General features: G+C 39.5%; 1 protein-coding gene across 10 annotated transcripts in view; it reads right to left on the bottom strand.

Moving 5' to 3' along the window:
- Window positions 1-24,526, bottom strand: part of EMCN (endomucin) — a 118,891-nt gene that overhangs the window by 41,267 nt on the left and 53,098 nt on the right. For 5 of the 10 annotated variants that reach the window (XR_011502092.1, XM_044766380.2, XM_014846060.3 and 2 more), the window contains 4 exons: window positions 17,101-17,139; window positions 6,400-6,459; window positions 4,575-4,670; window positions 580-604 (listed from right to left, as the gene is read on the bottom strand). Coding sequence is in view for 8 of the 10 variants with exons in the window: in XM_044766380.2 (XP_044622315.2) it covers window positions 580-604; window positions 4,575-4,670; window positions 6,400-6,459; window positions 17,101-17,139 (220 nt within the window). In the remaining 2 variants the exon portion in view is untranslated. The remainder of the gene's footprint in view (window positions 1-579; window positions 605-4,574; window positions 4,671-6,399; window positions 6,460-17,100; window positions 17,140-24,526) is intronic. The other 5 variants (XR_011502093.1, XM_070505292.1, XM_044766381.2 and 2 more) reach the window with 2 other exon arrangements.

Genomic DNA, 24,526 nt, shown 5'->3' with positions numbered 1-24,526 from the left:
AAAAACACCAACATAAAGGCAGACTGCAAATTCAGGTCAACAAAGAAAACTTAACCACGGAATTTTCTTTCGACATTAAAACAATTTATCTCTTTGCAGCACCTTCATTGGAATAGTTGGCTAGTTTGGTAACAATTGCTTTATTTGTTTTAATAAAGTCAAAGCAGAACAACCACCGACTGGTAAGGCAAAGCTACTCAGAGCTGCCTTGAGGTGCAGGCATGCTTTCTCCCTAACTGTGATAAAGAAAATTTCACTGGGAAAACTATTTTAAAACTCTAGGTGTGTTTTCTATGATTTTTTTCCTCATAGTTATATTCATTCTTCCATCTTTGCATTTCCTCTTCTGATTTCCCATTTTACCACTTTATCCAAGCTTAAGAGCAACCTTCTTTTTTAGCGGTTGGAATTTGTTGAATAGAGAGAACTCTGACAGTTAGCCGAACCCCATATGTAGTGCTTTCTACACAAATTCTTTAAAAACAAACCAAAAAGAGGTGCAGGTAGAGGATCAATACTTTTCCTACATAAGTGGTAGGATCAGAGCTTCTAGGAAAAAGACGATGTGGCATTACTTACTGGTTGTTTCCATTTTCTGGCGCGCCTACGAGAGGAGAGGATTGTTATTAGTGGTGCGAGGAGCTTGGCTACAAAACACCTGAGACCCCTGCCACTTTCTGTGCAGAAGTTTCTAAAGCCAATTTTTCACTTTTTCTATCCCGCCACCCATCAACCATTTCCTTGGGTGTGGTTCATACATTCACCGGGTGGTCCTAACTAGGCCAGCTCCACTGAACTGAGTTCTGGACAAATTTTAAGATCATAGTTTTATATTGCTATGTGAAACTACTATTCATTATGGCATATCTCACAGCTACCAGAAAATGTCTTAGTTTATTTCAGTACTTCTGAAAAAAATTCTCCTCAGAGTATTGAATTACCTTTTTATACCAGAGAATTGCATTTTGGCTTTTCTTATCCGTTGCTCTTTCTGGAGACGCCAGTCACTGTGTTTGTGGTGAGCTATGACACAGCTGTTGCTTTAACTGCATCTGGAGCCCACTGACTCAGCCTCTCAAAAGTGCCCTGCAAAACGTTACTGAGGCCACTAAGTGCAACTCGTCTTATGTGTGCTTTGTCAGGCCGCTCCACAAGGTCCTGGTAGAAAACGACTTGGGTCTGGAGGGGGAATGCAGAATGATGCATTCTGCACAAGTGATGGCCTCTTAGGAGCAGATGTTGGCACTCAGACCTTGAACTAATCCTATTGGGCAAACTATCTTCTGTAATCACTTAAGGTCACCCTTGCTTGGTTCCTCATTTTGCTGTGGTTTTATTCCACTGCTACTCAGCTCCTGTCTCATGGATTTCCTTTCATCTCTAAGTTAGCTCTTGTGATGGGGATATGCCCTTTGAATATAATTTTCCTGGCTTTGACCGTTGTTGTTTTATAAAGACCTCAATTTCCACTAATATTTTGGCTACTTTTATTTCTGTCACCTTGGCTTAAGATATCCCATCACGATTCTCAATCCCAAGGATTTAATTCGTGGCACCATAATGCTGCTCACCAACTAGATCTAACCTACCATGAGTAGGGTTCTAACAGTATTTTAAAATTCCCATTGTAAGTGTTATGTGCGATACCACTCATCATGCTCATGGCCCAGTTTCAAAATAAATTGATACTTTTTGTATGCCTGTTTTAATATTTTTCCTCAGAATACTGTAATATGGATTAATTAGCAGATAGATGCATACCAACAGTCTACTTTCTGTAGATATGCCATTCTTATTTGTGCTAAAGCTCAGACTACCGGCAACATTATCCAGATAAACTTAATTTCATACCACAATCTCTGGTTCATGTTGTCTTCCAGGGAGCAAAATGGCCTCACTTGTTTTCTGAACTTAATGAAGTTTCACCCACATATTGAAGAGCGATTAACTGAGCGTGTTTAATGGTGCTAATTTAATGACAACAATGCTGTAAATTCTGCTTGGAAAACCAAATTAACAATAATCAAATAGATTTGGCTAATTGTACAATTGCTGCACTTGGTTCTAAAGTACTGTATGTCTTCAAAATAACTCTCTAATGGTAGGAGTATACATTTTTTTGAATGATCCAATTCATCCACAGAGTCCTCTTTAATAGAAAATGTCAACTTTTCAAAGAACTTATTTGCAAATCTTCTTATGCAGAGCGGTTTTTCAGCACGGGATATTTCTACAAATAGATGTAGCACACTCATTTTTTACCTATCCTATACACTCAACACCCACAGGCTTCAACTTAGATGGTTGATTTCCCATAAAAGATAGGATTGGTGGTTTAGAAACTTAGAGAAATTAAACTGATTTATAAAAATGCTATTTCCCATCTGGAAACCAAGTAAGGAAACATATTTCAGACATTATTAAGAAGTTTAGTCACTAACTCCCAAATGGAAAGACATTGACTTGTTTTCTTCTTATTTTCCACCCAGAGCTCAAGTGAACACTGCAGTTTCTGTCTGCTGACTCTCCCTGCACCGTCGTGCAGTGTGTGGTCAGAGGTGGGCTCAGGAGCAGCCCTCCTTAGTTATCCTGGGGGACACTGTCCACGCGGCAACAAAGGATAGTGTACATTTTATCTATCAAAGACTTTTTACTTTTTGACAGTATATTGACTTAGATAGAGTTCTGTCAGTGAAATATTTAGAATTAAAATGAGGAAAGGAAAGGTTCCATCTTACTGAAAATTTAAAAATTTAACTCAGCAAGTATACAGTAAGGCTGTACTATATATTATGCACAATGCACGGTGGACAATATGTGGTTTGTGACTTGGAGGGGCTATCTGATGTTATGGACTGAATATTTGTGTCCCTCTAAAATTCATATGTCAAATCTTAATGCCCAATGCGATGGTATTAGGATGTTGGGTCTTAGAAAGGTAATTAGGTCATGAAGGCAGAGTCCTCATGAATGGGATTAGTACCCTTATAAAAGAGACTCCAGAGAGCTCTCTTGTCCCTTCTGCTATGTGAAGACACAGAGAGAAGGCAGCTGTCTATAAACCAGGAAGAATGCCCTCATCAGACACTGAATTTGACGGCAGCCTGATTGGACTTCTCGGCCTCCAAAACCGTGAGAAATAAATGTTTGTCGTTTAAGCCACCGGTCTATGGCATTTTTGTTATAGCACCCTCAGTAGACTAAGACATCCATCTTGCAGGGGAAGCAGGCACATAGAGAAGTAACCGTACTATAGCGTGATGAATAACGTTGTAAGATTCTATAGAATTAGAACACTCCATTCTGCTTAAACAGATGGTGTGTTATACAAAGATACATTAAATTAGTGTTTGAGCTACATCCTAATGGATAGGTTGGAGATTAGGTGCAGCACAAATACTAAGTGGTAGGCTGCACATTCTGGAAAGAATACCATGGATGCAGGTGTGGACACATGACACTCCATTACACAACCAGAGCAGGGCTCTGGAATGAAAAGAGAGATTGAAGTTCAACATGACACAGGGGATTGCTGACCCATGGGGGTTGAAGGGGGATCAGATGAAGCTTTGAGTAAAAAGAGAGCCCCAGTTCCTGGAATAGAAAAAAGACTGAGTAAAGACTGCAAGAAATCTGAATAAAGTAGGGACTTTAGTTAGTAACAGTGTATTCTTACATAATGCATTACATTACAATGCCATAATTAATTGTGACAAATATACCATACTAACAGAAGATTATTAATAAAAAAGGAAATAGGGTATGGGTATATGGAGACTCTCCATAACTATCTTAGCAACTTTTCTGAGACTCTAAATCTATTCTAAAATAAAAAGTTTACCTAAAAAAAGAATAAAAAATATAATGCAATTATTGGATCCACAAATATTTAAGAGGGAGGGGGAAGAAATTGAAAGAGCAGAAAGAAGAAAACAAAGAGTGAGGACGTAAAAAAGAACAGTGTCATTTTAAAGAAAAGAGGAAAGACTGTTAAACGTTACTGGGGAGATTAAGAAGGATAACAAAGAATTTTCAAACTAAAATCCCACTAAAAATTACAACCACGTTGTAGCCTGAGGAGCCTGTTCACTTAGCAGCACACAGTCATGGAGGGCACCTTGCCCATGAGGAAGCTGCACCTCCCAGGAGGCTAGGAAGCCACACAGCACTCTTCCTGAGACCAGGGCCCCTAAGCCAAATTCTTAGCAAGACTTCGCTTTATTCTCTGTTGCATGGAAATGGAACAAATCTTCACTATAGATAAAGTATGTCTTTTTATGCCTTCTTTACTACCACATTCCCCAAATCACCCACAAAACTGGGGCTATTTCATTAAAAATAATTCGTTCCTATTTGATAATATCTGCCAGCAGTAGTGACTCGCCACTCCTTACATTCACGAGCATTCCATCGATTTCTCTGCCTCTTATCCTCTATTTCTGCAATCAAGCAATATGGGATTTTATTTCTTTCTATCATTCCTCTCTCTCCTTAAACGTTTAAATTCAAGTTTAAACTGAGCATGTGTATTCTCCTTTCAGGAAAACAAAATGAAACAAAACACTGTTACCTACCTGGGTCTGTCTTCCAGCACATTCGATATAAACCCACCAGAACAAATACTGAAAGTGTTACTACAATCAAAGTAATAACCACCGGCAAAATAATACCTAAAAGATGGAAACATTGTCAATTAGAGTGGCCACTGAATTTCACAGTACAGTTTACTAACTGTGCAAAAGCGTGCATGCTTCCTTTCTTCTTTGAACATCATTCTATTAAATATATATTCTAGGCAAAGAAGATTGATCTGATTCATGGGTTTTGCTCTAGTTGTCATTTCTGACGTATCCACTGGATGTCAGTCTTGCAGTCTTTCTGAAATAAAATTCCAAACCTAAGAGAGAATTGCCCACTTTGCTGGAAACTGGAAGAGTGAGGAGATGGGAGACTGGAGAGGCAGAATATGTCCTCCAGACCTGAGTGAGACCCGCATTCACACATTGTATTCTTTACTACGTTCTAATGAAGTTACTGGAAACAAATATATGGATAGCCCATACTGGGACTGCTCTCATTGTAACGTTGGCTTTCTAAAAACTCACAGATATCTTTCCATAATAATATCTTAAAACTAAAAGGCACACAATAATAAGTGGATATTACAGTGTATATGATTTCTAAAAATGAACATGGCTCAAGAAAGATGTGCATGTGTGCGTGTGTGTGTGCATGTCTGTTTGGGGGAGTGGTGTTGCTGCAGTTTTTATTAAGAGGAGAGTTTTGCTATGTTTTTAGCATCTGCTTTCTCTTCTGACAGCCATTTCCCAGGTTCAAACCACAGTGATGAAAGGAAGAAGCTGTCACAGGGATACAACTAGAGAAGCAGAGGTTAGCTACTGTTCAGTTAGGTGTCCTCATCTCCTTGCATATGTGCTCCTCATATTCATCAGGGGGTGAGAACAGTGAGGCAATTAATTTGTGGGGTGGTTTTCACTCTCACTGTTATGCTTAAATATTTGTTTCCCATTAGACCTTGAGTGAACTAATTACCTCCCAAAATGAAGATACCATGAGTCAGCAGGTCAACAAATGCAAAGCTGCCTTATTGAATGGAATGACTTTATCTAAACCTAAGATAATCTTTTATCACCCCAGCTTCACGTATATTCATCTTATTCTTAATTTCTATGGAAATTAATGAATTTTCTCTATTCAGTCATAGCATACACATATATGTTACACGACATATATATGTTTTTGCTAAAACGGAATGTCTTAAAAGCGCCCCCCCCTTTTTTTTCTTGGTGAGGAAGATTGGCCCTGAGCTAACATCTGTTGCCCATCTTCCTCTTTTTGATTGAGGAAGATTGCCACTGAGCTAACATCTGTGCCCATCTTCCTCTATTTTGTGTGTGGGATGCTGCCACAGTGTGGCTTGATGACCGTTGCATAGGTCTGCCCCCAGGATCTGAGCCAGCAAACCCTAGACAGCCAAAGTGAAGAGCACAAACTTAATCACTACACCACCAGGCCGACCTCTAAAGGGCCATTTTCCCCATTAAGATAAACTTCTATAAAGGTTAACAATTCATTTTTATAGAGATCTCTGCCTGTGCACTTTGGCTTATCTAAGACTAGTCTCACAAATTCACCTTGAAGCTCGGTGGCAATTGCTCAGCACTAAGCTAAGAAAAAAATCCCAAAATGTGTTCCTTAAAACCAGACTCAATAGTAGGAAATTCTCAAAGCAGGCGGCACTTAGATAGGATTCTAATGGGATTGCAGATTTAGTAAAGTTGATAATAGTCTGTTTATAATCCAATTCTGTCCCTTATTGGTCACATTCAAATATTCTGCGTATCTACTGCCAGAAATGAAGATATGTCTATTACTCACTGGAATAAGAGGGGTTAGTTGAAGAGGAGCTTGCATTTTTTGCATTTTCAGTGCCTGTTTCTTCAAGAAAGAAAAAAAATGTCACTTTTGGTTAATGTGTGCCAATCTTCACAATCCTCCCCCACCCCCAACCTCCATGTGAGTAAGCCTCTGCGATCTACAGGCATGATGCTTCAGGTGGAAACACCACTCCTTCTCGAAGAACTCTGTTTCCTTCTTTTTCTATTTTTTTTTAATTTATTTATTTTCGGATGTACATCATAATATATTTCGAATTCTGTGTAGATTACATCACGTTCACCACCCAAAAACTAATTATAGTCCATCCCCTCACATGTGAGCCTCATCACCCCTTTTGCCCTCCCCCTTCCCTTTCCCCTATGGTAACCACCAATCCAATCTCCAATGCTATGTGTTTGTTTGTCATTGTTTTTATCTTCTACTTATGAGTGAGATCATATGGTATTTGACTTTCTCCCTCTGACTTATTTCACTGAGCATAATACCCTCAAGGTCCATCCCTGTTGTCACAAATGGCCAGATTTCATCATTTCTTATGGCTGAGTAGTAGTCCATGGTGTATAAATACCACATCTTCTTTATCCATTCGTCCCTTGATGGACACCTAGGTTGCTTCCATATCTTGGTTATTGTGTATAATGCTGCAATGAACATAGGGGTGCAAGTATCTTTATGCCTTTGCATTTTCAAGTTCTTTGGATAAATACCCAGCGGTGGGATAGCTGGATCATATGATAGATCTATCCCTAATTTTCTGAGGATACCCCATACTGCATTCCATAGTGGCTGCACCAGTTTACACTCCCACAAGCAGTGAACAAGGGTTACTTTCTCTCCATACCCTCTCCAACATTTGTTGTTTCCTGTCTTGTTAATTATAGCCATTCTGACCAGAGTGAGGTGATACCTCATTGTAGTTTTGATTTGCATTTCCCTGATAGCTAATGATGTTGAGCATGTTTTCATATGCCTTTTGGCCATCCATATATCTTCTTTGGAGAAATCTCTGTTCAGATCGTTTGCCCATTTTCTAATTGTGTTGTTGGTTTTTCTCTTGTTGAGCTGCATGAGTCCTTTGTATATTTTGGATAGTAACCCCTTATCTGATATACGGTTTGCAAATATCTTCTCCCAATTGTTAGGTTGTCTTTTCGTTTTGTTGATGGTTTCCTTTGCTGTGCAGAAGCTTTTTAATTTGATGTATTCCCATTTGTTCATTTTTTCTTTTGTTTCTCTTGGACATGGGACTTGAAAATATGCTGCTCAGATCAATGTCAAAGAGCATACTGCCTATGTTTTCTTCTAGAAGTTTCATGGTTTTGGGTCTTACATTCAAGTCTTTAATGCATTTTGAGTTGATTTTTGTGCATGGTGTAAGATAATGGTCTACTTTCATTTTTTTGCATGTGGCTGTCCAGTTTTCCAACACCATTTGTTGAAGAGACTCTCCTTTCTCCACCATATGGAAGAGCTCTGTTTCCTGTCTCAGGATTGGTGGGGTGTGGATGCACACAGACTGACAAGTCTGGACGCTTGCACAGACTGTGACACCATCACCACAATCGAGGGGACAGACAAATTCAGCACCTTGGAAATTTCTTTGTGCCTTCCCTTGACTGTGGATGTGCAGGTTTTTTGGATATCAATTATACCTCAATAAAGTTATTGTAACAAAAAAGATTGGGAAGGTTTTCTTGAGGAGGGCCCAAGCAAAGCAAGTTTCCCCTCATACACACAGAAGTTACACCCTGAGACTGTGAGACGTTTTCTGGAATTGTTATTGAGGGTAATTTACTGGTTTTAGAAGGTGATGTATCTGGTGGTAGAGTGTTAACTGTAGGAAAACCACAAATCCAGAGTCAGACCATAGCATTAACTCTTCTTACTGGATTTCTTTGCAGATTCAAGCAATTTGCATTTGTGAAGATCTGTTTACTGTTGAATAACAGAATACATACAATTGTACACTAAATCATATGTTCATCTATATGTCCTGTAAAAATGATTACAGTTAGAATCACAAAACCCAGATATCAGTATTACATCTTTAAGAACTGGCCAAATAAACTTGAGTAAGTCTCTTATCCAGGGCTACAGTCTTTATCATCTACTGCACGACATTCTTGTGGGATGCAAATCTATACAAAAGCATTATTCACATTTCAGATACTATAACTTGGGTGATAGTGATTTTTTCCCTTGAAAATACTTAAAATGGACATAAATGCACAGGAATTCAGATTTTATAGTGTTTCTTAGTGCTTGAAGTGAAAGATTGCAATGTAGACTTCGATTAGAAGGACTGGGGGAAAAATCAAAGAAGATTCCTTCATCTTCATCTTTCAAGCTCAGCAGTTGTTTACCCCCGGGTGCCTTTTCTAGAGTAACTGTTGCTTGGTTGCATTTCCACCACTGTGCATGCTGTTTTCTTCCAAAGAAAATTTATTTTTATGATTATTTGTTTGCTTAAGTTAAAATTTTCCATCTTCAGTCAGAAAGACTGCAACAAAAAATTAGGAATAAAAATGTCCTATTCAAAATCCACAAGTTTCAAGGAAATATAAACAATTAAACGTTTTATAAGTTTAAAGCATTTATTCTTGTGAATTTGGGATAAAATATAATTTGTATTTGGAAAATTGTTTGAAAAAGCATTCTGTGTCCCTTGTAGGAAAAGTGATCTCTTTTTATCACACCCATTTGCCTTCTCTCTCTCTGCTGAATCGCAGCTTCCTGGTGTGCCCCACGGGGAACTCTGGCCACTGTGGATGTGCAGTGGAATGTAGCGACTGCTTGCCTGAACCAACAGCATCTCTTATCATTATGGCCCCCTTGGGCATACTGAGGTCTTTATAACTGCATCAAAGAAACTGATACCCCCTATGACCGCCTGGGATCTTTCCCTCTTTGCCACCCACAGCCCAGCACGCACTGCACACTCATACATTTTTGACATCTGTGGGGGAAGATAATGTTTAGAGTCTGTACCGTTCTTGCCATGCAAGAGATCTGTGGGAGGAAGCCAGATATATGCCCAGAAGAACAAAGAAAAATGTCAGGCTAGTGCACTAAGCAGGCAGAAAAAGGAATATTAAATCAGAGTGAGAACTGGCTGAAACCTTGGTACTTTTAGTTGCTTTTTCCAGTGTCAAGTGTTTTAGTGAGGATGAATGCTCTTTTGATTGTGTTGGTAGAGAACAAGATGGCTGATTAAATAACAAATGGCACTAATCCACGTGGGATTTCCCACGGGAGCATTGTCAAGACTCCACATCCTACCTTCTTACCTTCTCATAGGCAGGCTAAGTGGCAGCTACAGTTCTGAGCATAATAGATCTTCTTCAGATGAAACTTCAAGCTTTCCTACGTCAAACTTGTTTACTGCCCAGTGCCAACTGCTAGTGCTAATGATCCATAGGTAGGCAGGAGAGCTAACCCTTCTTCAAAGAAGGATTTATTGACTCCTTGAACAGAGACTGTAAAATTTTTGGGTTTTTTTTCTTTTAACTGCAACCTTCAGTTAATTAATTATTTCTGAATCCAGTACACACACTCAATTTACCTCTACTACATGTAATTCCTTCTGGTATTTTTTTTTTTTTGTATTTAAAAGAAAATATGACCCACAATTAGAGAAAACCTGCCAATTAGCATAATCGTATTGACGAAATTATGGTTCTTGGCTGAATTAGCGGACGTGAACCTAATATGATTCCTTCTGCAACTAACACGGAAGAACACGGTGTGTTCAGAGCTGACGATCTCTTGGTTTTGTTGAGACTATTGCCCTTCGTTACTAGTAAAGCAGCATTGGCAGAGGAGGTGCAAGAGAGGTACAGGCAAGTAGTTAAGAGCATGATTCTGAAGACGGAGTACATGGGTTCAAATTGGGCTCTAAGCACTTGTTTGCTGTGGGGCGTTGGGCAAGTCACCTAACCTCTGTGTCTGAGTTTCCACATCTACAAATGATGATCATAATAGTTCTACATCATAGTATTATTATGAAAATTAGATGAGTAAAAACAAATTCAAATTGCTTAGAAGAGTACCTAATACTAATATGCTTATATTATGTATACTATTATAAAATTGTAACATAATATGTCATATTATATTAATATGTTACATTATTTGATAATATTCCATTATTATATTGTGATTAGGCCGTTAAAGAGTTGTACCTTTTAACCAATTTGTCTTATTTTCTCAAAAATTCCAAGTGTAAAAATACATGAAATAGACTCTTCAGACATCTCCATGTTACAGATGCTTCTTTGCTCTGGGCAGGAGCTGGAAATGCTGGAGTATTTGGTGCTCTTAGATGACAGAGTTTTGCTCCTGGACCCTGACTTTCGGTGACTGTAATGATTGTGGATATGTTGTGTCTTGATTTAAACGCAGTTTGCAAACTTCAGGCCAGAACCTGGAGCAGACTGTTTGAGGCAGAGACCCTCAGAACCTAGTCTGCTGTAACAATATGTACCCAAATTTACCCCATTGGCATCTGACAGTGGTACATATTTGGCCCTTGCTGTAAACTAATTATTTGATAAATCATTTGGAGTTTTAAAGACAGAAGACCTTATTGATTTTCCAGGGCTCCTGCGGTGGCCACGAGAATGTGCCTACAGTCCTTCAACTACAGACAGCATAACTGAGCACCTTCCCCACCTGCTGTCTGCACTGCATCACTGTTTTTGGGCTGATGCCTCCCCCGGGATGCTCCCAGCCAATGACTGAGCCTGGCAAGGATGTGAAAGCAGGCCTATTCCTGGGAGCCAGAGACTCCTCTGAGGACTTGTGTTCAGAGTCTCTGATGGCTTTCTAGAACCTTCCTTGGGGGAGGGGAGAGAATACATGGACATAAATGGGAGATAAATGTGAGAGACAGTAGAGGATAAAACATGCTAGTATGAGAAAGAAAGTGAAACTATGTGTTCTTATAAAATTATTTTTATTCCCTTGTGTTGCCTACACTTCTTTTTGATACACGAACATTTAATATGTGTCTGAGGGGCTAAAAATCAATTGAATTGAATGACTATTAATTGTTTTCCATTATTTATAAATAATTGGAACTGGTCTCTAATTGCAATTTGATGGATTCATGTCCCATTTTAAAAAAGAACTTCACAGGGGGTGGCCCTGTGTTTGAGTGGTTAAGCTGGCACACACTGCTTTGCCAGCCTGGGGTTTGCCAGTTTTGATCCTGGGCTCAGACCTACACACTGCTCCCCAGGCCATGCTGTGGTGGTGTCCCACATGGAAGAGCTAGAGGGACTTATACCTAGGGTATACAACTATGTACTGGGGCTTTGGGGAAGAAAAAAAAGAAAAAAGAGGAAAATTGGCAACAGGTGTTAGCTAAGGGCCAATCTTCCTCACCAAAAAAGCACACATTTAAAAAAAAAAAAGAAAAACTTTTCAGATGTTGACACAATAAATCATTCACTCCTCCTTAACACATTTTCCTCACGTGGCTTCCAGTAGAGCATACTCTGTTGGTTTTTCTCCTACCTTATGGCTTATTCTTCTTGGTCTCCTTGGCTGGTCCCTCGTCTTCTTTCTGACTCACAATCTTGGAGGGCCCCAAGACTTAGTTCTTGCTCCTCATCTTTAACTGCATTAATTTCTTTGGTGATCTCACTTAATTTCAACATTTAAATACAATGTCAATGCCTGATCACCCAAATTATACTTCTAGCCCAGGAATCCTTCCTAAACTCCAGATTCATAAATTTAGATTCCCTACTGACAAATAATAAAAATCTAAAACTCAGCATGTCCAAGCTTGAACCGCTTTCTCTGAAGCCTTCCCATCCTGGCTGATGGCAGTCACTCCTTCCAACTGACCAGGCCAAAGACGTCAGAGCTATTTTTGACTCATCTTTTTTTATGGTACTCCACATGCGATCATCAGGAAGATCTACTGGCTGCACCTCCAAAATATATCAGAATTTAGATATTTCGTGCCACCTACCTGTGACCATCCCGGTCCAAGCTACCATCATCTCTCTCCTGGAAAATTTGTAAAAGGTAACCTTGCTTCAGCTGACAGTCTCTCCTGAGCTCACAGAGTTATACTTATAAAACATGAATCAGATCATATCACCCCTCTGCTCAAAACCCCCAGTGCTTCTCCATTCCACTTACAGAAAAAGCCAAAGTCCTTGCAATAGCCCACCAAACCCTAGGTCATCCGCCGGGCCAGTCCCTGCCTCCCCGCCCACGGACTCGGCGCATGTCTGAAACACCCCCGGCGTCTCGTCCAGTTCTGGCTCTGCTTGGATGCTCTTCCCCTACCCCCGTGGTGGCTCACCTTCTTCTCATATTTACTCAAATCTCTTCAGAGCGGCTCACCTTGACTAGTTTTTCAACACTGCGAACTGGTCCCCGCATCCCCAGCACTCGTGACCCCTCCCTCCTACACGGCTCTGCATTTGCTCTCATCGCACTTGTCACCTTCTAACTTGCTATGTCATGTAGTTAGCGTGTTTCTCGATCATAGTTCGTCTCCACTACCGGAATATAAGATCCTCGAGGCAAGGGTCTGTATTTTGCTCACTATGTCTCCCAAACGCTGGAGCAGCTTTGGAAGCAGGGTCTGTAAGTCTTTGTGGAATGGATAAACAAACTTTTTGGCAGCAGAAGTGACGACTGTTAAAAACAAAGTAAATTAGTAAGACGATCGTTTTTATCTTAATAGAAGGACTGGTACGTATTTAAAATCATTGTTTCATTAATTTTTTCACGTTTTCTGCAATAATAGAAAAAATAGACACCTACTCTGGGTCGACAGTAGCTGTCGAAGGAAGTAGCACAGAGCACAGAGGCAGCTGTTGCATTGAGGGGCTTAACGGGGAGGCGAGAGGCACACCCAAGCTGACAGACATGAAGCAAGAGGTAAAGAATAAGGCAAACAGTGCGTCCAGGAGCAAAATAAGAGAGACTATGCTATTGTTTATGGAATTTTACTTATAAACGAACTCCTAACCAAATGGATTTGAAGAGCTTACACCCTGATACATACCATAAGATGAATGAAATAGAAATTGGAAATCAGGACAAACGCAAATGGAAGAAACAAGCAGCGCCTTGTAAGAGTTAATACAAGGCATCCATACAGTTGCCAGCATGCCCATGGGAACTGACTGAGCATCCTGACTCTCAGGCAAAGGAAGCCCAGTGTCCCCTACTCTAGGCTTTCATCGTCAGAGCGGAAGATGGACTATTAGATCAGTGAGTGGCACCTAAGTGGCACAGACTGTAAACGCCATGAGTACGGTTGGTGCCATTCTGTGTTTGGGAGGCAACATGCTGATATGATCCCTGAAGTTTCTTCTGGCTTCAAGATTTTAGATTCTTGCCACGGTTCCTTTTAATCCAGCCTCTGTCGAGCTAGTATGTACTTTCACCCATAACAGCACACTCCATCTGCTTAACGGGCACAGTATCAAAGGGGAACTTCTGTGTCTTTACATGATGAAAATTAATTTCTGCTCTCATCAGACCTTACCCTTCTGACCTAGTTGTACTCTTAAAGCAATGCAAAAAAAGCTTTGTCTCAAATTCCCTTCACTTTGCTTTGGGCCATCAATGTGACTAACCTGAGGTGACAGCATCCTAACCCAGTAATAACGGTGAATGGCGATTTTTTACTTTAGGTAACTCTGTTGAAATATATGTTGAAGAAGAACGATGTATTTTTCTTTTGTGATTTGAGTATAATAGTTATTAATTTCCATAAAATTACATACAATATACAAAGAATGAATGAGGCACTGTGTTACTTCACTTCCATATGTGCTACTTCACCTTGTTCTTAAGCATATTTAATTCTGTGTTTAAAGATGAGAGATACCGTGGCTTAGAGAGATAAGGCAATACATCTGACAATAAGCGAAAAAGCTAAGACATAAGCCAAGTATGACTCAAAATCCTTTCCGTTTCCTTTCCATTAAGTCATGTAATCAACATATTTTAAGTGAGTTGAGTTCATCTTACTTGTTAACGGCATCATTATCAATGAGATCAATGAAATGTGTTCTCAGGATTCTGAAAGGTTTAGAATGTTCTAACACTTCCCCCAAGACAGATACATCATCTTACCTCAAATTCACAATTTGAAAAGTATGACCTGAAAACATTAAGAAACTTTTCAATATGCCATATGCTTTCTGAGAATGTGAGTGTAAGTCATCTAAAATACAGACATGAAAATACTAAAAAGGATTTTATTTTCAAGCCCTTGTAGGACACTATGTGCCAGGCATTGTTCTAAGTGTTTTATAAATATGAACTCAGTCAATTATTGTTTTATTAATATTTGCATTATAAAAAGTGGAAACGGAAGCCCAGAGAGATTAAGTAATTTTCCCAAGGTCATACAGCAAGTAGGCAGCAGAGCCAGGATGTGAATTCAGGTTTTGGATTCTGCTGTCAACCAAGACCCTATGCTGCCTAAGCTGCTACATATCAGTAGGAATGAGTTATAAGTACATTCCTCTTGTTTTGAATATATACCTTGTTTTGAAATATAATCTATTTCAATCCAGGTCCCAGTCAAGAAGGTATTACTCCTGTCAAGACAAGTTGAACACCGCCTTCCTTCAACAGGTCCCAGACCATGCAGATACATATGAGGAGACAGAGGGAATGGGTCCCAACACACTAAATCAAGCGCATCGTAGTGTTCAGTGGAGGAGCCCGTCTCCTGAGCAGGACCATGGAAATGTGACGCTTCCTAAGCTCGGTGCTGAGACTGTGAGTTTTTAGGATTTTTCCGTGTAGACTGAGAGGTGTAAGAACCGAGCAGAGAGCTTCTCAAAGACTCAGCAGATCTCTGACAGGAGGACATACCTCTTAGTATACCCAGAATTTATACAGCTTCCTAAGTGGAGGTTTATGCCAGGTCCTACCACATAAATATTGATATTTTTCCCATTCCATAAGTGAGTTCGTTTATTCTCAACTAATCTTTTAAACATCATAGGATTCCCAAGTTAAAAAAAAAACTCTGGTTATTGCTTTGCTACAGGTGTATTTGTAGCTTGAGTGGATCCTAATTGAACAATAGTGTCAAGATTCTGTCATTAAAAGTTAGAAAACTCAGTTAAGCAACTCTCTGTATAGAATGATTCATGCTTCACTTTATATGAATTCCTATAGATCAGCGACTGGTCCCCAGGCATCACACAGAGTGTGGAGCACACTAAATAAGTCAGGACGGAGTGTCCTCCGTTCCAAAGGCCCGTGGGCAGGTTTGACAGAACTAGTAATGTCTGTTCTGGCTGCTGATTTTCCATCAAAGGTGGAATGATGCACGTGAGGCTTTGAAACATAGTTAAGGACATTAAAGAAGATGGTACATTGAGATCTTTCACAGGTTGTGCTGGTCACTATGGGACTGCTGTTGTGATGATTAATTTTATGTGTCAATTTGCCTTGCTCATGAAGGTGCCCAGATATTTGGTCAAGTATTATTCCGGGTGTGTCTGTGACAGTGGTAAGATGAACGTTTGAGTCAGTAGACTGAGGAAAGGAGACTTCCCTCCCCACTATGGGTGGCTTTCATCCAGTCAGTTGAAGGCTTGAATAGAACCAAAAGCCTGATCCTCCTTCAAGTAAAAAGGAACTCCTCCTGCCCAACTGCCTTGAGCTGGGTCATTGGTCTTTCCCTTCTTTTGGACTTAAACTGAAATCCTGGCTTTTCCTGGGTCTTGAGCTTGCTGCTTCCCAGACTGTTGTTTACACCGCTGGCTCCTCCGAGTCTCAGGCCTTTGGACTTGGACTGGAACAGCACCATCCGCTGCCCCAGGTCTCCAGGCCTCCAGCTTGCCAACTGCAGATCTTGGGACTTCTCAGCCTCCATAAAGTATGAGCCAACTCCTTATAGCAAATCTCTTTAGAGATTTAGATATGTGTACACATGTATATCTCCATCCTATTGTTCTGTTTCTCTGGAGAATCCTGACTAATGCAGTTGTATTTTCGAGAAAATTAAGGGCAAATGGTTTATTTCTTTCCCAGTACACTGAGGCATATTGGTCCACTTTTTTTCAGAGCTGAGGTCTCTTATCAAAGAAATCAAGAGGTTCATTTTCAAGGACAAGTTATCAGCTCTGCCTGTCTGTGGGAAAATGATAAGGCTAAAGAAAAGTGAATTCCATCATTGCTTACAATTGTTGTAATGGCCACAAAATGTCTACACATAACTGTAGGGAATAAATAGCCCTTCGTCACTTTTTAGTGGGTCTTTCCCATATCCTCATTAGCGCTGAACTCCAAGCTAGAGAAACGAGCGAGCAGAATAATCCGACCCTGGAAGGTCACTTCTTCCATGAACACTTTCCTTGTCTTTCTGAACTGCTTTCCCCACCCAGTGTAAACCATATCCACAGCTAAAGGGGAAAACAGTCTCCCCCACCTCTGATCTTAACGTAAGGTTATCTGAAGCCCCCTATGACTCATCACTCCCTACCTACATGACTACTGCAGTTATTACACTAGACATTCTCCTGGTCTGCGTTGTTTTTAACTCAAGATCTCCTAAACATTTCAGTTGCCATGTAACATTTTCCTCTGCACTATTTCACTCTGCCCTCAAACTGATTCATCTACTTTGTCTCATTCTTGGGATTTTACCCATGAATATTTTCAAAGGAAACAAAATTAATTTACCTGTTCTTTCTGTTGTTTTGGTTGAATTCTGATTCTCAGCTGTAAAGGAAAGAAAAGCAAATCACTAAAATTAAATGTTGAATATCAGGTCTGTTCTTAGAATTGTTTCAGGTGGTAAATGGATATAGATCTTAGCTCATTTCTGATGCACTTTTCCTCAAATCATGAAATCATGAGGCTGCATGATCAGAAGAAACTTTAGAACAGAGGTCAGCTAACATTTTTTAAAGGCCAAGTAGTAAATATTTTAGGCTTCGTGGGCCATAAGGCTCTGTAGGGACCACTCAACATTGCCAGTGTAGTGTGTATGCAGCCATACACAGTACCTGATGAATAGGTTTGACCGTGTTCCAATGAAACTTCATTCAGAAAAACAGACAGGGGCTGCATTTGCCTGTGACCCCCAGCTTGTTGAATCCTGCTTTAGAGAACCTGGTACAGGCTTACATCTTGAATACACCAAGATAACACAGACAACTCCAGGCTTTGGTATGTGCCTCATGAGTGGCACTGCCGTGTGTCATATTCCTACTAAAATATCATGCTTCTCCTGAGGAGGAGGATTTAGAAAGTCCCAGACAGATGTCTTTAAAACATAGGGAATTCTTTTAAAGAAAATATAGTCTAGAAGAGCTTTCTACAAGTAAAATCACTTGAGAGAATTATAATCAAAGATCACTTCAGCAACTTTGAGTATATGCCCACGAGCAAGATTTGCTATGTGAAAAATAGAGAAAATAATTTTGAAACAAATAGAAGCCCAATAATGATAGTTTAAAAACATGTTTGCCTCTTTTGTATCTTCACTTGACTGTCCGTCAGCATCTCAAATTTAACATGCCCAGGCAGGGCTCTTGACTGGCATCCTCAACTCTGCCCCTTCCTGGGCCTTCGTGGGTCAATTGTCCCCCAGGTGCACAAGCCAAAAAGTAGTGGCCTCTCTTGCTTCTCCTCTTTTTCTCACCCCCATCAGCTCCAGCTTCAAAATATATTCCAAATATGTCTTCTCACCGTTTAATAGGCTACAGTTCATCTAGCACCCATATCTTTCCCCTCAGAATCTGCAGTAGCCACCTAGAGAAATCTTTCTGAATTTAAACTTGGCTGCCCCAATGGCTCCCCATTCTTCTCCTTACTATGGCTGGTAAGTCTTTACATGCTCCTCAATTCATCTCCAACCCTTCAGCCTGTTTCACCCTGTCTCGGGGCCCTTCCTGCCTCAGGCTTCCCTGCTGCTCTTCCTGTGCCTCGCGTGGTCCTCTCAGGCTTACATCCGCTCCTTCTCCCTTTCGGGACTCTGCTCAGATGTCACCACTCACAGAAGTCTTTGCAACCACCTTAGGTAAAGCTGTCTCCTCATATCCCTTCCCACTAGCCCACCATCCTGCTTCATTTGCTCAACAGTACTTTTATTACTACAGTGACATTTGCTTTATTTAAAAAATTTTTTTTGACATCAGAATGTGAGCCCTGTGAGGAGAGGGACCTCTTGTTTTACTCAGAGCCACCATTTCAGGGCCCACCGCCAGGAGGTGGCAAAATAGGTCTCCAGTAAAAACACATGGAATAAACGAATGAGAATAGAAAATAATGATACTAACAAATGAGACTAATTCTACCTACCTGAGTTCAATTGTTAAGGGAAAACGAATGCTCTATTTAAAATTGCTAGCTGGATAATGATAGCTACCATTTTTAAAACAACACATGATCAGTTCCATATATTATTTGCTGATGTCTACCAGAGAGATATTATTATTCCCATTTTGTTCATCTGCAAATATTAGCTAAGAGAAGTGAAACTACTTTCTCAAGAGGGGGGCCACGATTTTAATTTAGGGCTGTTGGTTCTAATGTCCATCTTCTTTTACTAAAATAGACAGCTTTTCCTTCCACTGAATTGTTCCAAATGGAAAGCTTATGTAATTAAGCCCTACTTTTGATAACTAGTGAAAATACTTTTGAACATGCCATAATGCTGTATTTGGAAGATGCAGTTAAAATATTTATCAGCTGCTAGAGGATTAGAATACAAAGAAAATTAAAATCCTTTGTTTCCCTTGTTATTAATATCAGGTCATGACCTTTCTTGCTGATAGACTTCATTGAGAAGGAAAAATTTTTAAACTCACATCAGATAAAACCTTCTGACTATATTTGCATTTTTTCTCAGTCTTCAAAAATGCATAATAATTTTAGACGGACATATCATATAAAACAAAAATAACTATGTCTTAAGATGTAGCTGAATCTTAAAAAAAATATAACATACACCAATTCAAAACCCTTATCTTGACTCCTAAGAGGTCCAGGCTTTTTATATATAAATGAATATATTGTTATCCTGAGGACAAAATACTGCAAATCTTAAATATATAATCAGTACTAGAATATATGCTTTTTCCCTGAAATCAAAGAGATATTATTTTGGCTATAATAAAGTGTTCTCATATGGCATACCACTTACAAATTTGGATTCAGTTCTGCAGATATAAAAGCTAAAAGAGAGGTGAATGCTACAGAATATGGTTAAAATTGTGGGACTTAAAGAAATGTGAAGACATTGGCAACTATTCCTGGTTTTTACCTATAACTTTCATAATACATATGTGTTTTGAGAAAAGTCCAAGCTCTAATCTATAGAGGAAGTGAGTAAGGTCAAATAGCAGACGAGCGTAGTGCACTTCCGTTAACCTGTTCTCAAACTTAGATGTTTAGTAAAGACCAAAACCTTAGTCACAGTGGTTGGCAATTCAAAATCTGTTTGTTGAATTTGATTTTATAATGTGAAATGGAAGTCTTATGAAATGCAAACGGACTTCTAAATTGCTAAACTTTAATCCACATTAATCCAAAGCTAAACTTTACTCAAACAGTTAGCTTCTAAAAAAGAAAGCTTAAACAACTATACAAAAAATAACTTTGCTAAATATTCTTATCTTACAAAGGATATTGTGTTTCTAGCTATATTTAGTTGTATATATGGATGGATGTATATAGTTACACACAGAAAAAATCATTAACAAGTCCAGGAGAAGGAATATATACAGCCCTTCCCACATATAATCTTTCACTGATTTGCTTTAAAATAATTTATTATGACCAATTCAAGTTGTCCCATACACAGTGAGTCCTTGTATGTAAGATTATTTCTGGTTTGGCTAAACTGTGACTTGTGACTAACACTTTGTTATCCTGAGGATTCTTCTTGTATCTGCCCACATGAAATGATACAAACTAATTCAATATCATACGTTATGATTAAGTTCCTAAATGAGTGGCACAGACAAATGGTGCAATTCACAAAAGAAATAATGAGGCTTAGCAACCAGACAAATTAATGTTTTCCAAAGGACAGGATGCAGAGGATTCTGAGAGAGATTCTATATGGCAGTACTGGACAGTGGCATTAAGTAAGATTGAAACACCCAAGGAGAAAGTTACTTTCTTTTCAGCTTTCTTTCAGTTTGATTATTCCAATGAGGAAGTTTCAAAATTTCAGTTTGATGCAAATATATAATTAATACCTAGTATGTGCTTATCTTGATCTATTTTTTAAACAAGAATGAGCAAACTTCAAACTCAAAGCCTTGGCAAACCATAAAATCTAGCTAGAATTTAATTTTATTTTGTTTACTGCAGTGGTTTTACAGTTCCTGTTTATCTACGCCAAGTGAAACAAGTCTTTCATTTATGATGGTTTCCTTTTCAAACAAATTTAAGAATAAAAAGTGCCTCAATTTAAAGAAACTTCTAAATAAATAACAGGGCAGATGGTACGCATATCTGGCAAGACTCATTAAGCTGTGGGAAATACTGAGGTAAATCCTGTAGAGGTTCTTGATGGATGGGAGGAATTTGAATAAGCAATTGGAGGGAGAAAAAGGGGAAGAAGAAACAAGGACCACACAAATGAGGAGGGCAGGATGAGAAAAACCCACGCAGTCAAGAGGAAACCTGGCACGATGGGCAACAGGGAGAGAGCCCCTCTGGTTAGAATCCCAGGGTTATTCAGCATGCCGGTCACTGTGTTGTGTTAGAATCATTGAATATCGACTTGTCAAGCATGTGATTTTTGTTGCTAGTACTGTGGAGTCAGTTCCAACTCCTAGTGACCCTGTGGATGGCAGCGCAAACCCCTGACCTTCCAGTACCACATCAGACAATGCTCTGATGCTATTGTTGGGGTTTTCATGGCAAATTTTTTTTGGAGGTGGGTGGCCAGGTCCTCTTTCTTAGTCTGTCTTAGTCTGAAAGCTCCACTGAAACCTGTCCACCATGGGTGACCTGGTGGCAGAGCTTTCAGCATCACAGCCACACGCAACCACCACAGTATGACAACTGACAGACAGGCAGTGTGGTTCCCTGACCAGGAAAGGAACCCACGCTGTGGCAGTGAGAGCGCCAGATCTTAACCACTAGACCACCAAGGATGGCTAAGCATATGATACACCCAATTAAAAGCTAGTTGTTTTCCAATATCTTTAAATACTTTTTTGGAATAGTTGTATCAAGAACAAGTGTGGTATAGTCAAGAGTTTATGGAGTTTGGGGCAGGAAAAACAGTGTTTGAATTTCATCCTTTCAATTTAAGCTTAGCCAAGTTATTTAGTCTTTCTGAACTTGTTTCCTTATTTGTGAAACTGATATCATAAATACCAACATTGCCTGGCTTTTATAAGGATTATTATTAAAAAATAATAGCTAAGATTTATTGTGTTTACTTGCCAGACACTGTTTTAAGCTTTACATGTTTTATCTCATTTAATCTTCACAAGAATCCTGTAAAGGTATAATCTTATAACTATTTTACAGATGAGGAAACTGAGGCACAGAGAAGTTAAGTGGTTTACCAAAGGCATAGTACAAATAAACGGTTGTGCTATTATTTGAACCTAAGCAATCTGACTTCAGAATCATGATTCATACCAACAAGCTAACTTCCTCTTGGCATGACTGGAGTGCCTAATTTTTATTTTCAGAAGGGTGTGGTGCCTTAAAAAGCACAGGCTTAGGCGTAGGCCATTCTCAGGTTCAGTCAGTAGCGTTTTTAAAATGCCTACTTGGTTATTGTACAATTATTTATACCTTTTGTATAAAAGTAAACTCCATATTAAACTGGGATAAATGATGCAAAAAGGAAAAATGTATGATAAACTATTTAATACATATAAATGTTAACTCCTACTTAATAATCTACTTATTACTTATAAATGTTATTTATTTCTGCCTAACAAAAGCCAGATTTTCCCTTCAAATTTCAAGTCTGCTATCGTATATTCTGTGGCAGCAGAAGCTGTGGCTTGGCAAAACCCTCACAGGTATTTTTGTACAAGTGCCCGCCTTTGTAGAATTATATATCGGCACTTTGTCCATCGCAATTTGCCTTCTGCCTATAATGTTCTTCCACATTTTCTCCTTGGCCAAGTGAGAATTCACCAAAGAGAGAAAGAGCAATAGTCTCTCCTTCCAGTGGAACTAGTCTCTTACAATGGGCACCACGCCTGCTTACAAATCTGGCTATAGGAACCTGGATGACTAGACTCAGAGAGAGTCACATTTTAAGCCAATAGCAGAAATAGGGAACTCAGGAAGAGGAGAAAATTTGTAGTTTTACAACAGAGTTTTGCACTCAATCCCTTTACAGTTTCGATATTAGAGAGTGGGGACTCCTGTGATTGACATTTCCTTTGAATCCACCCCCTGCCGCCCCACCCACACCCCTGTGCCCAGAGGAGTAATCCTGCATATAGACAATGACGATGAATGGATGACGAATGTAGGTGCAGTAAAGGTAGATTCAGGACTTGGTCTGGAGTGGGTTAAATGGTGACCCTCCCCCATGAAAAGGTTATGTGCACCTGGAACTTGTGAATGTGACCTTATTGGTGAAAGGATCTTTGCAGTCGTAATTAAGTTAAGGATCTCGAGAGGAGATCATTCTAGATTAGGATGGGCCCTATATACAAGTGTCTTTATGAGAAGAGAAGACAGCATCAGAGGAGGTACAGAGGAGAGGGCTATGTGAAGACAGAGGCAGGGATTAAAGTGATGCATCTACAAACCATGGAACCAGAGGATGCTGGCCACTCCCAAAGGCTGGGAGGTGTGCCAAGCATGCAGATGCCCTCCAAAAGATTTTTAGTGACTAAATTAATTTATTGATTAATTCCAAATGACCTCATTTCTTTAACTATAAAATCAGAACACTAAATTCATGAGGACTTCTACCGTAAAAATTCTAGGATTCTAGAAATTTGTCTTCTGCAGGCAGAATAAAAGAGTAAAACAGGAGAAATACATACAACTTTGAGAGAATGGGAAACAATTAAAAAGAGATGTTTTGAGGACATGCTTCTTTTTTGATCTACATTCCACCTTTCTAGAGAGTAAAGCAATAAACTTCACTAACTGTCCTCTACTCTAAAGCCAGTCTGCACTTGAGATGATGTGCCACAGTGGCATCTGAGGACCCAGTGCCTACATGTGTAAGGAGGGGGATGAATCTTCAGTGTTCAACCGTCCCCTACCAGTAGATGGTTTTGTTCTCTTTCTGTCACTCTGTGTTGGCTCCACTAAATCTGAATGTTGCCGTGTGTGAGGGATGGAGATGGAGGGGAGCATTGCTCTGCTCACCAGGAATCTGGGCTGGCTCCTAGCTCCATCATGCACAAAGGGAAATGTGTGCAAGCTCATTCTATCAAGTGGGGACCATGCTAAGCAGGAAACACTTTGGGGAACGAGAGAGATCTGGGGAGTGATGGCTGCCCAAGGAATGAGTTTTACAACAAAATATCTAAAGTACTTAGTATAGAACTGGTTAATCAATCTGCAAATGCAAAGGGAAGCAGTAAATACCCTTATTTCATTATCCTGCTTTCCAGGGTGTTTCATTTTTCAAGAAATGGCTTTGTGGGTGTATTTTTTTAAAACTACTTGGAAGAAAGCCACTTTAAACTGTGTTTAGAAGCTAAATAAATACAATAGTCCCCAAAACTGAGAAGCAGAAGGCATTTTGCTGCATGAATCAAAGTAAAATTAAGTCTTAAGTGACTCATGGGGCTGACCACACACTTTTACATAAGTGCTAACTTTAATAAACCATGCTCCCTCAATGACATTTTCATCATCAGTCACTGAATGGGTGGGTGTTAGTGCAGAATGCAAATTATTTGAGCTTAATCTTCAAGTGCTACACATTTTGCAGATGCATATTTACTTTTATTCTTGTTTGTATTCAGGGCAATCACGTTATGTGATGGATGGGGTTTCAGTTGGCTAAAGGTACCTTTCAGACCTACTGTGCCTACAAAGTAGATTCTACTCATCAGAAGCCAAAAAATTACCACAGTGAAATATTATTCATATGAAGGGGAAATGACTCTTCAAAGTCCTCTATGTTGTGATCGTCTCATTAAATAAAATT

This window comes from Equus asinus, chromosome 3, assembly GCF_041296235.1.
Source record: "Equus asinus isolate D_3611 breed Donkey chromosome 3, EquAss-T2T_v2, whole genome shotgun sequence".
Lineage (NCBI taxonomy): Eukaryota > Metazoa > Chordata > Mammalia > Perissodactyla > Equidae > Equus > Equus asinus.
This window is presented reverse-complemented; position numbering and strand designations above follow the sequence as displayed.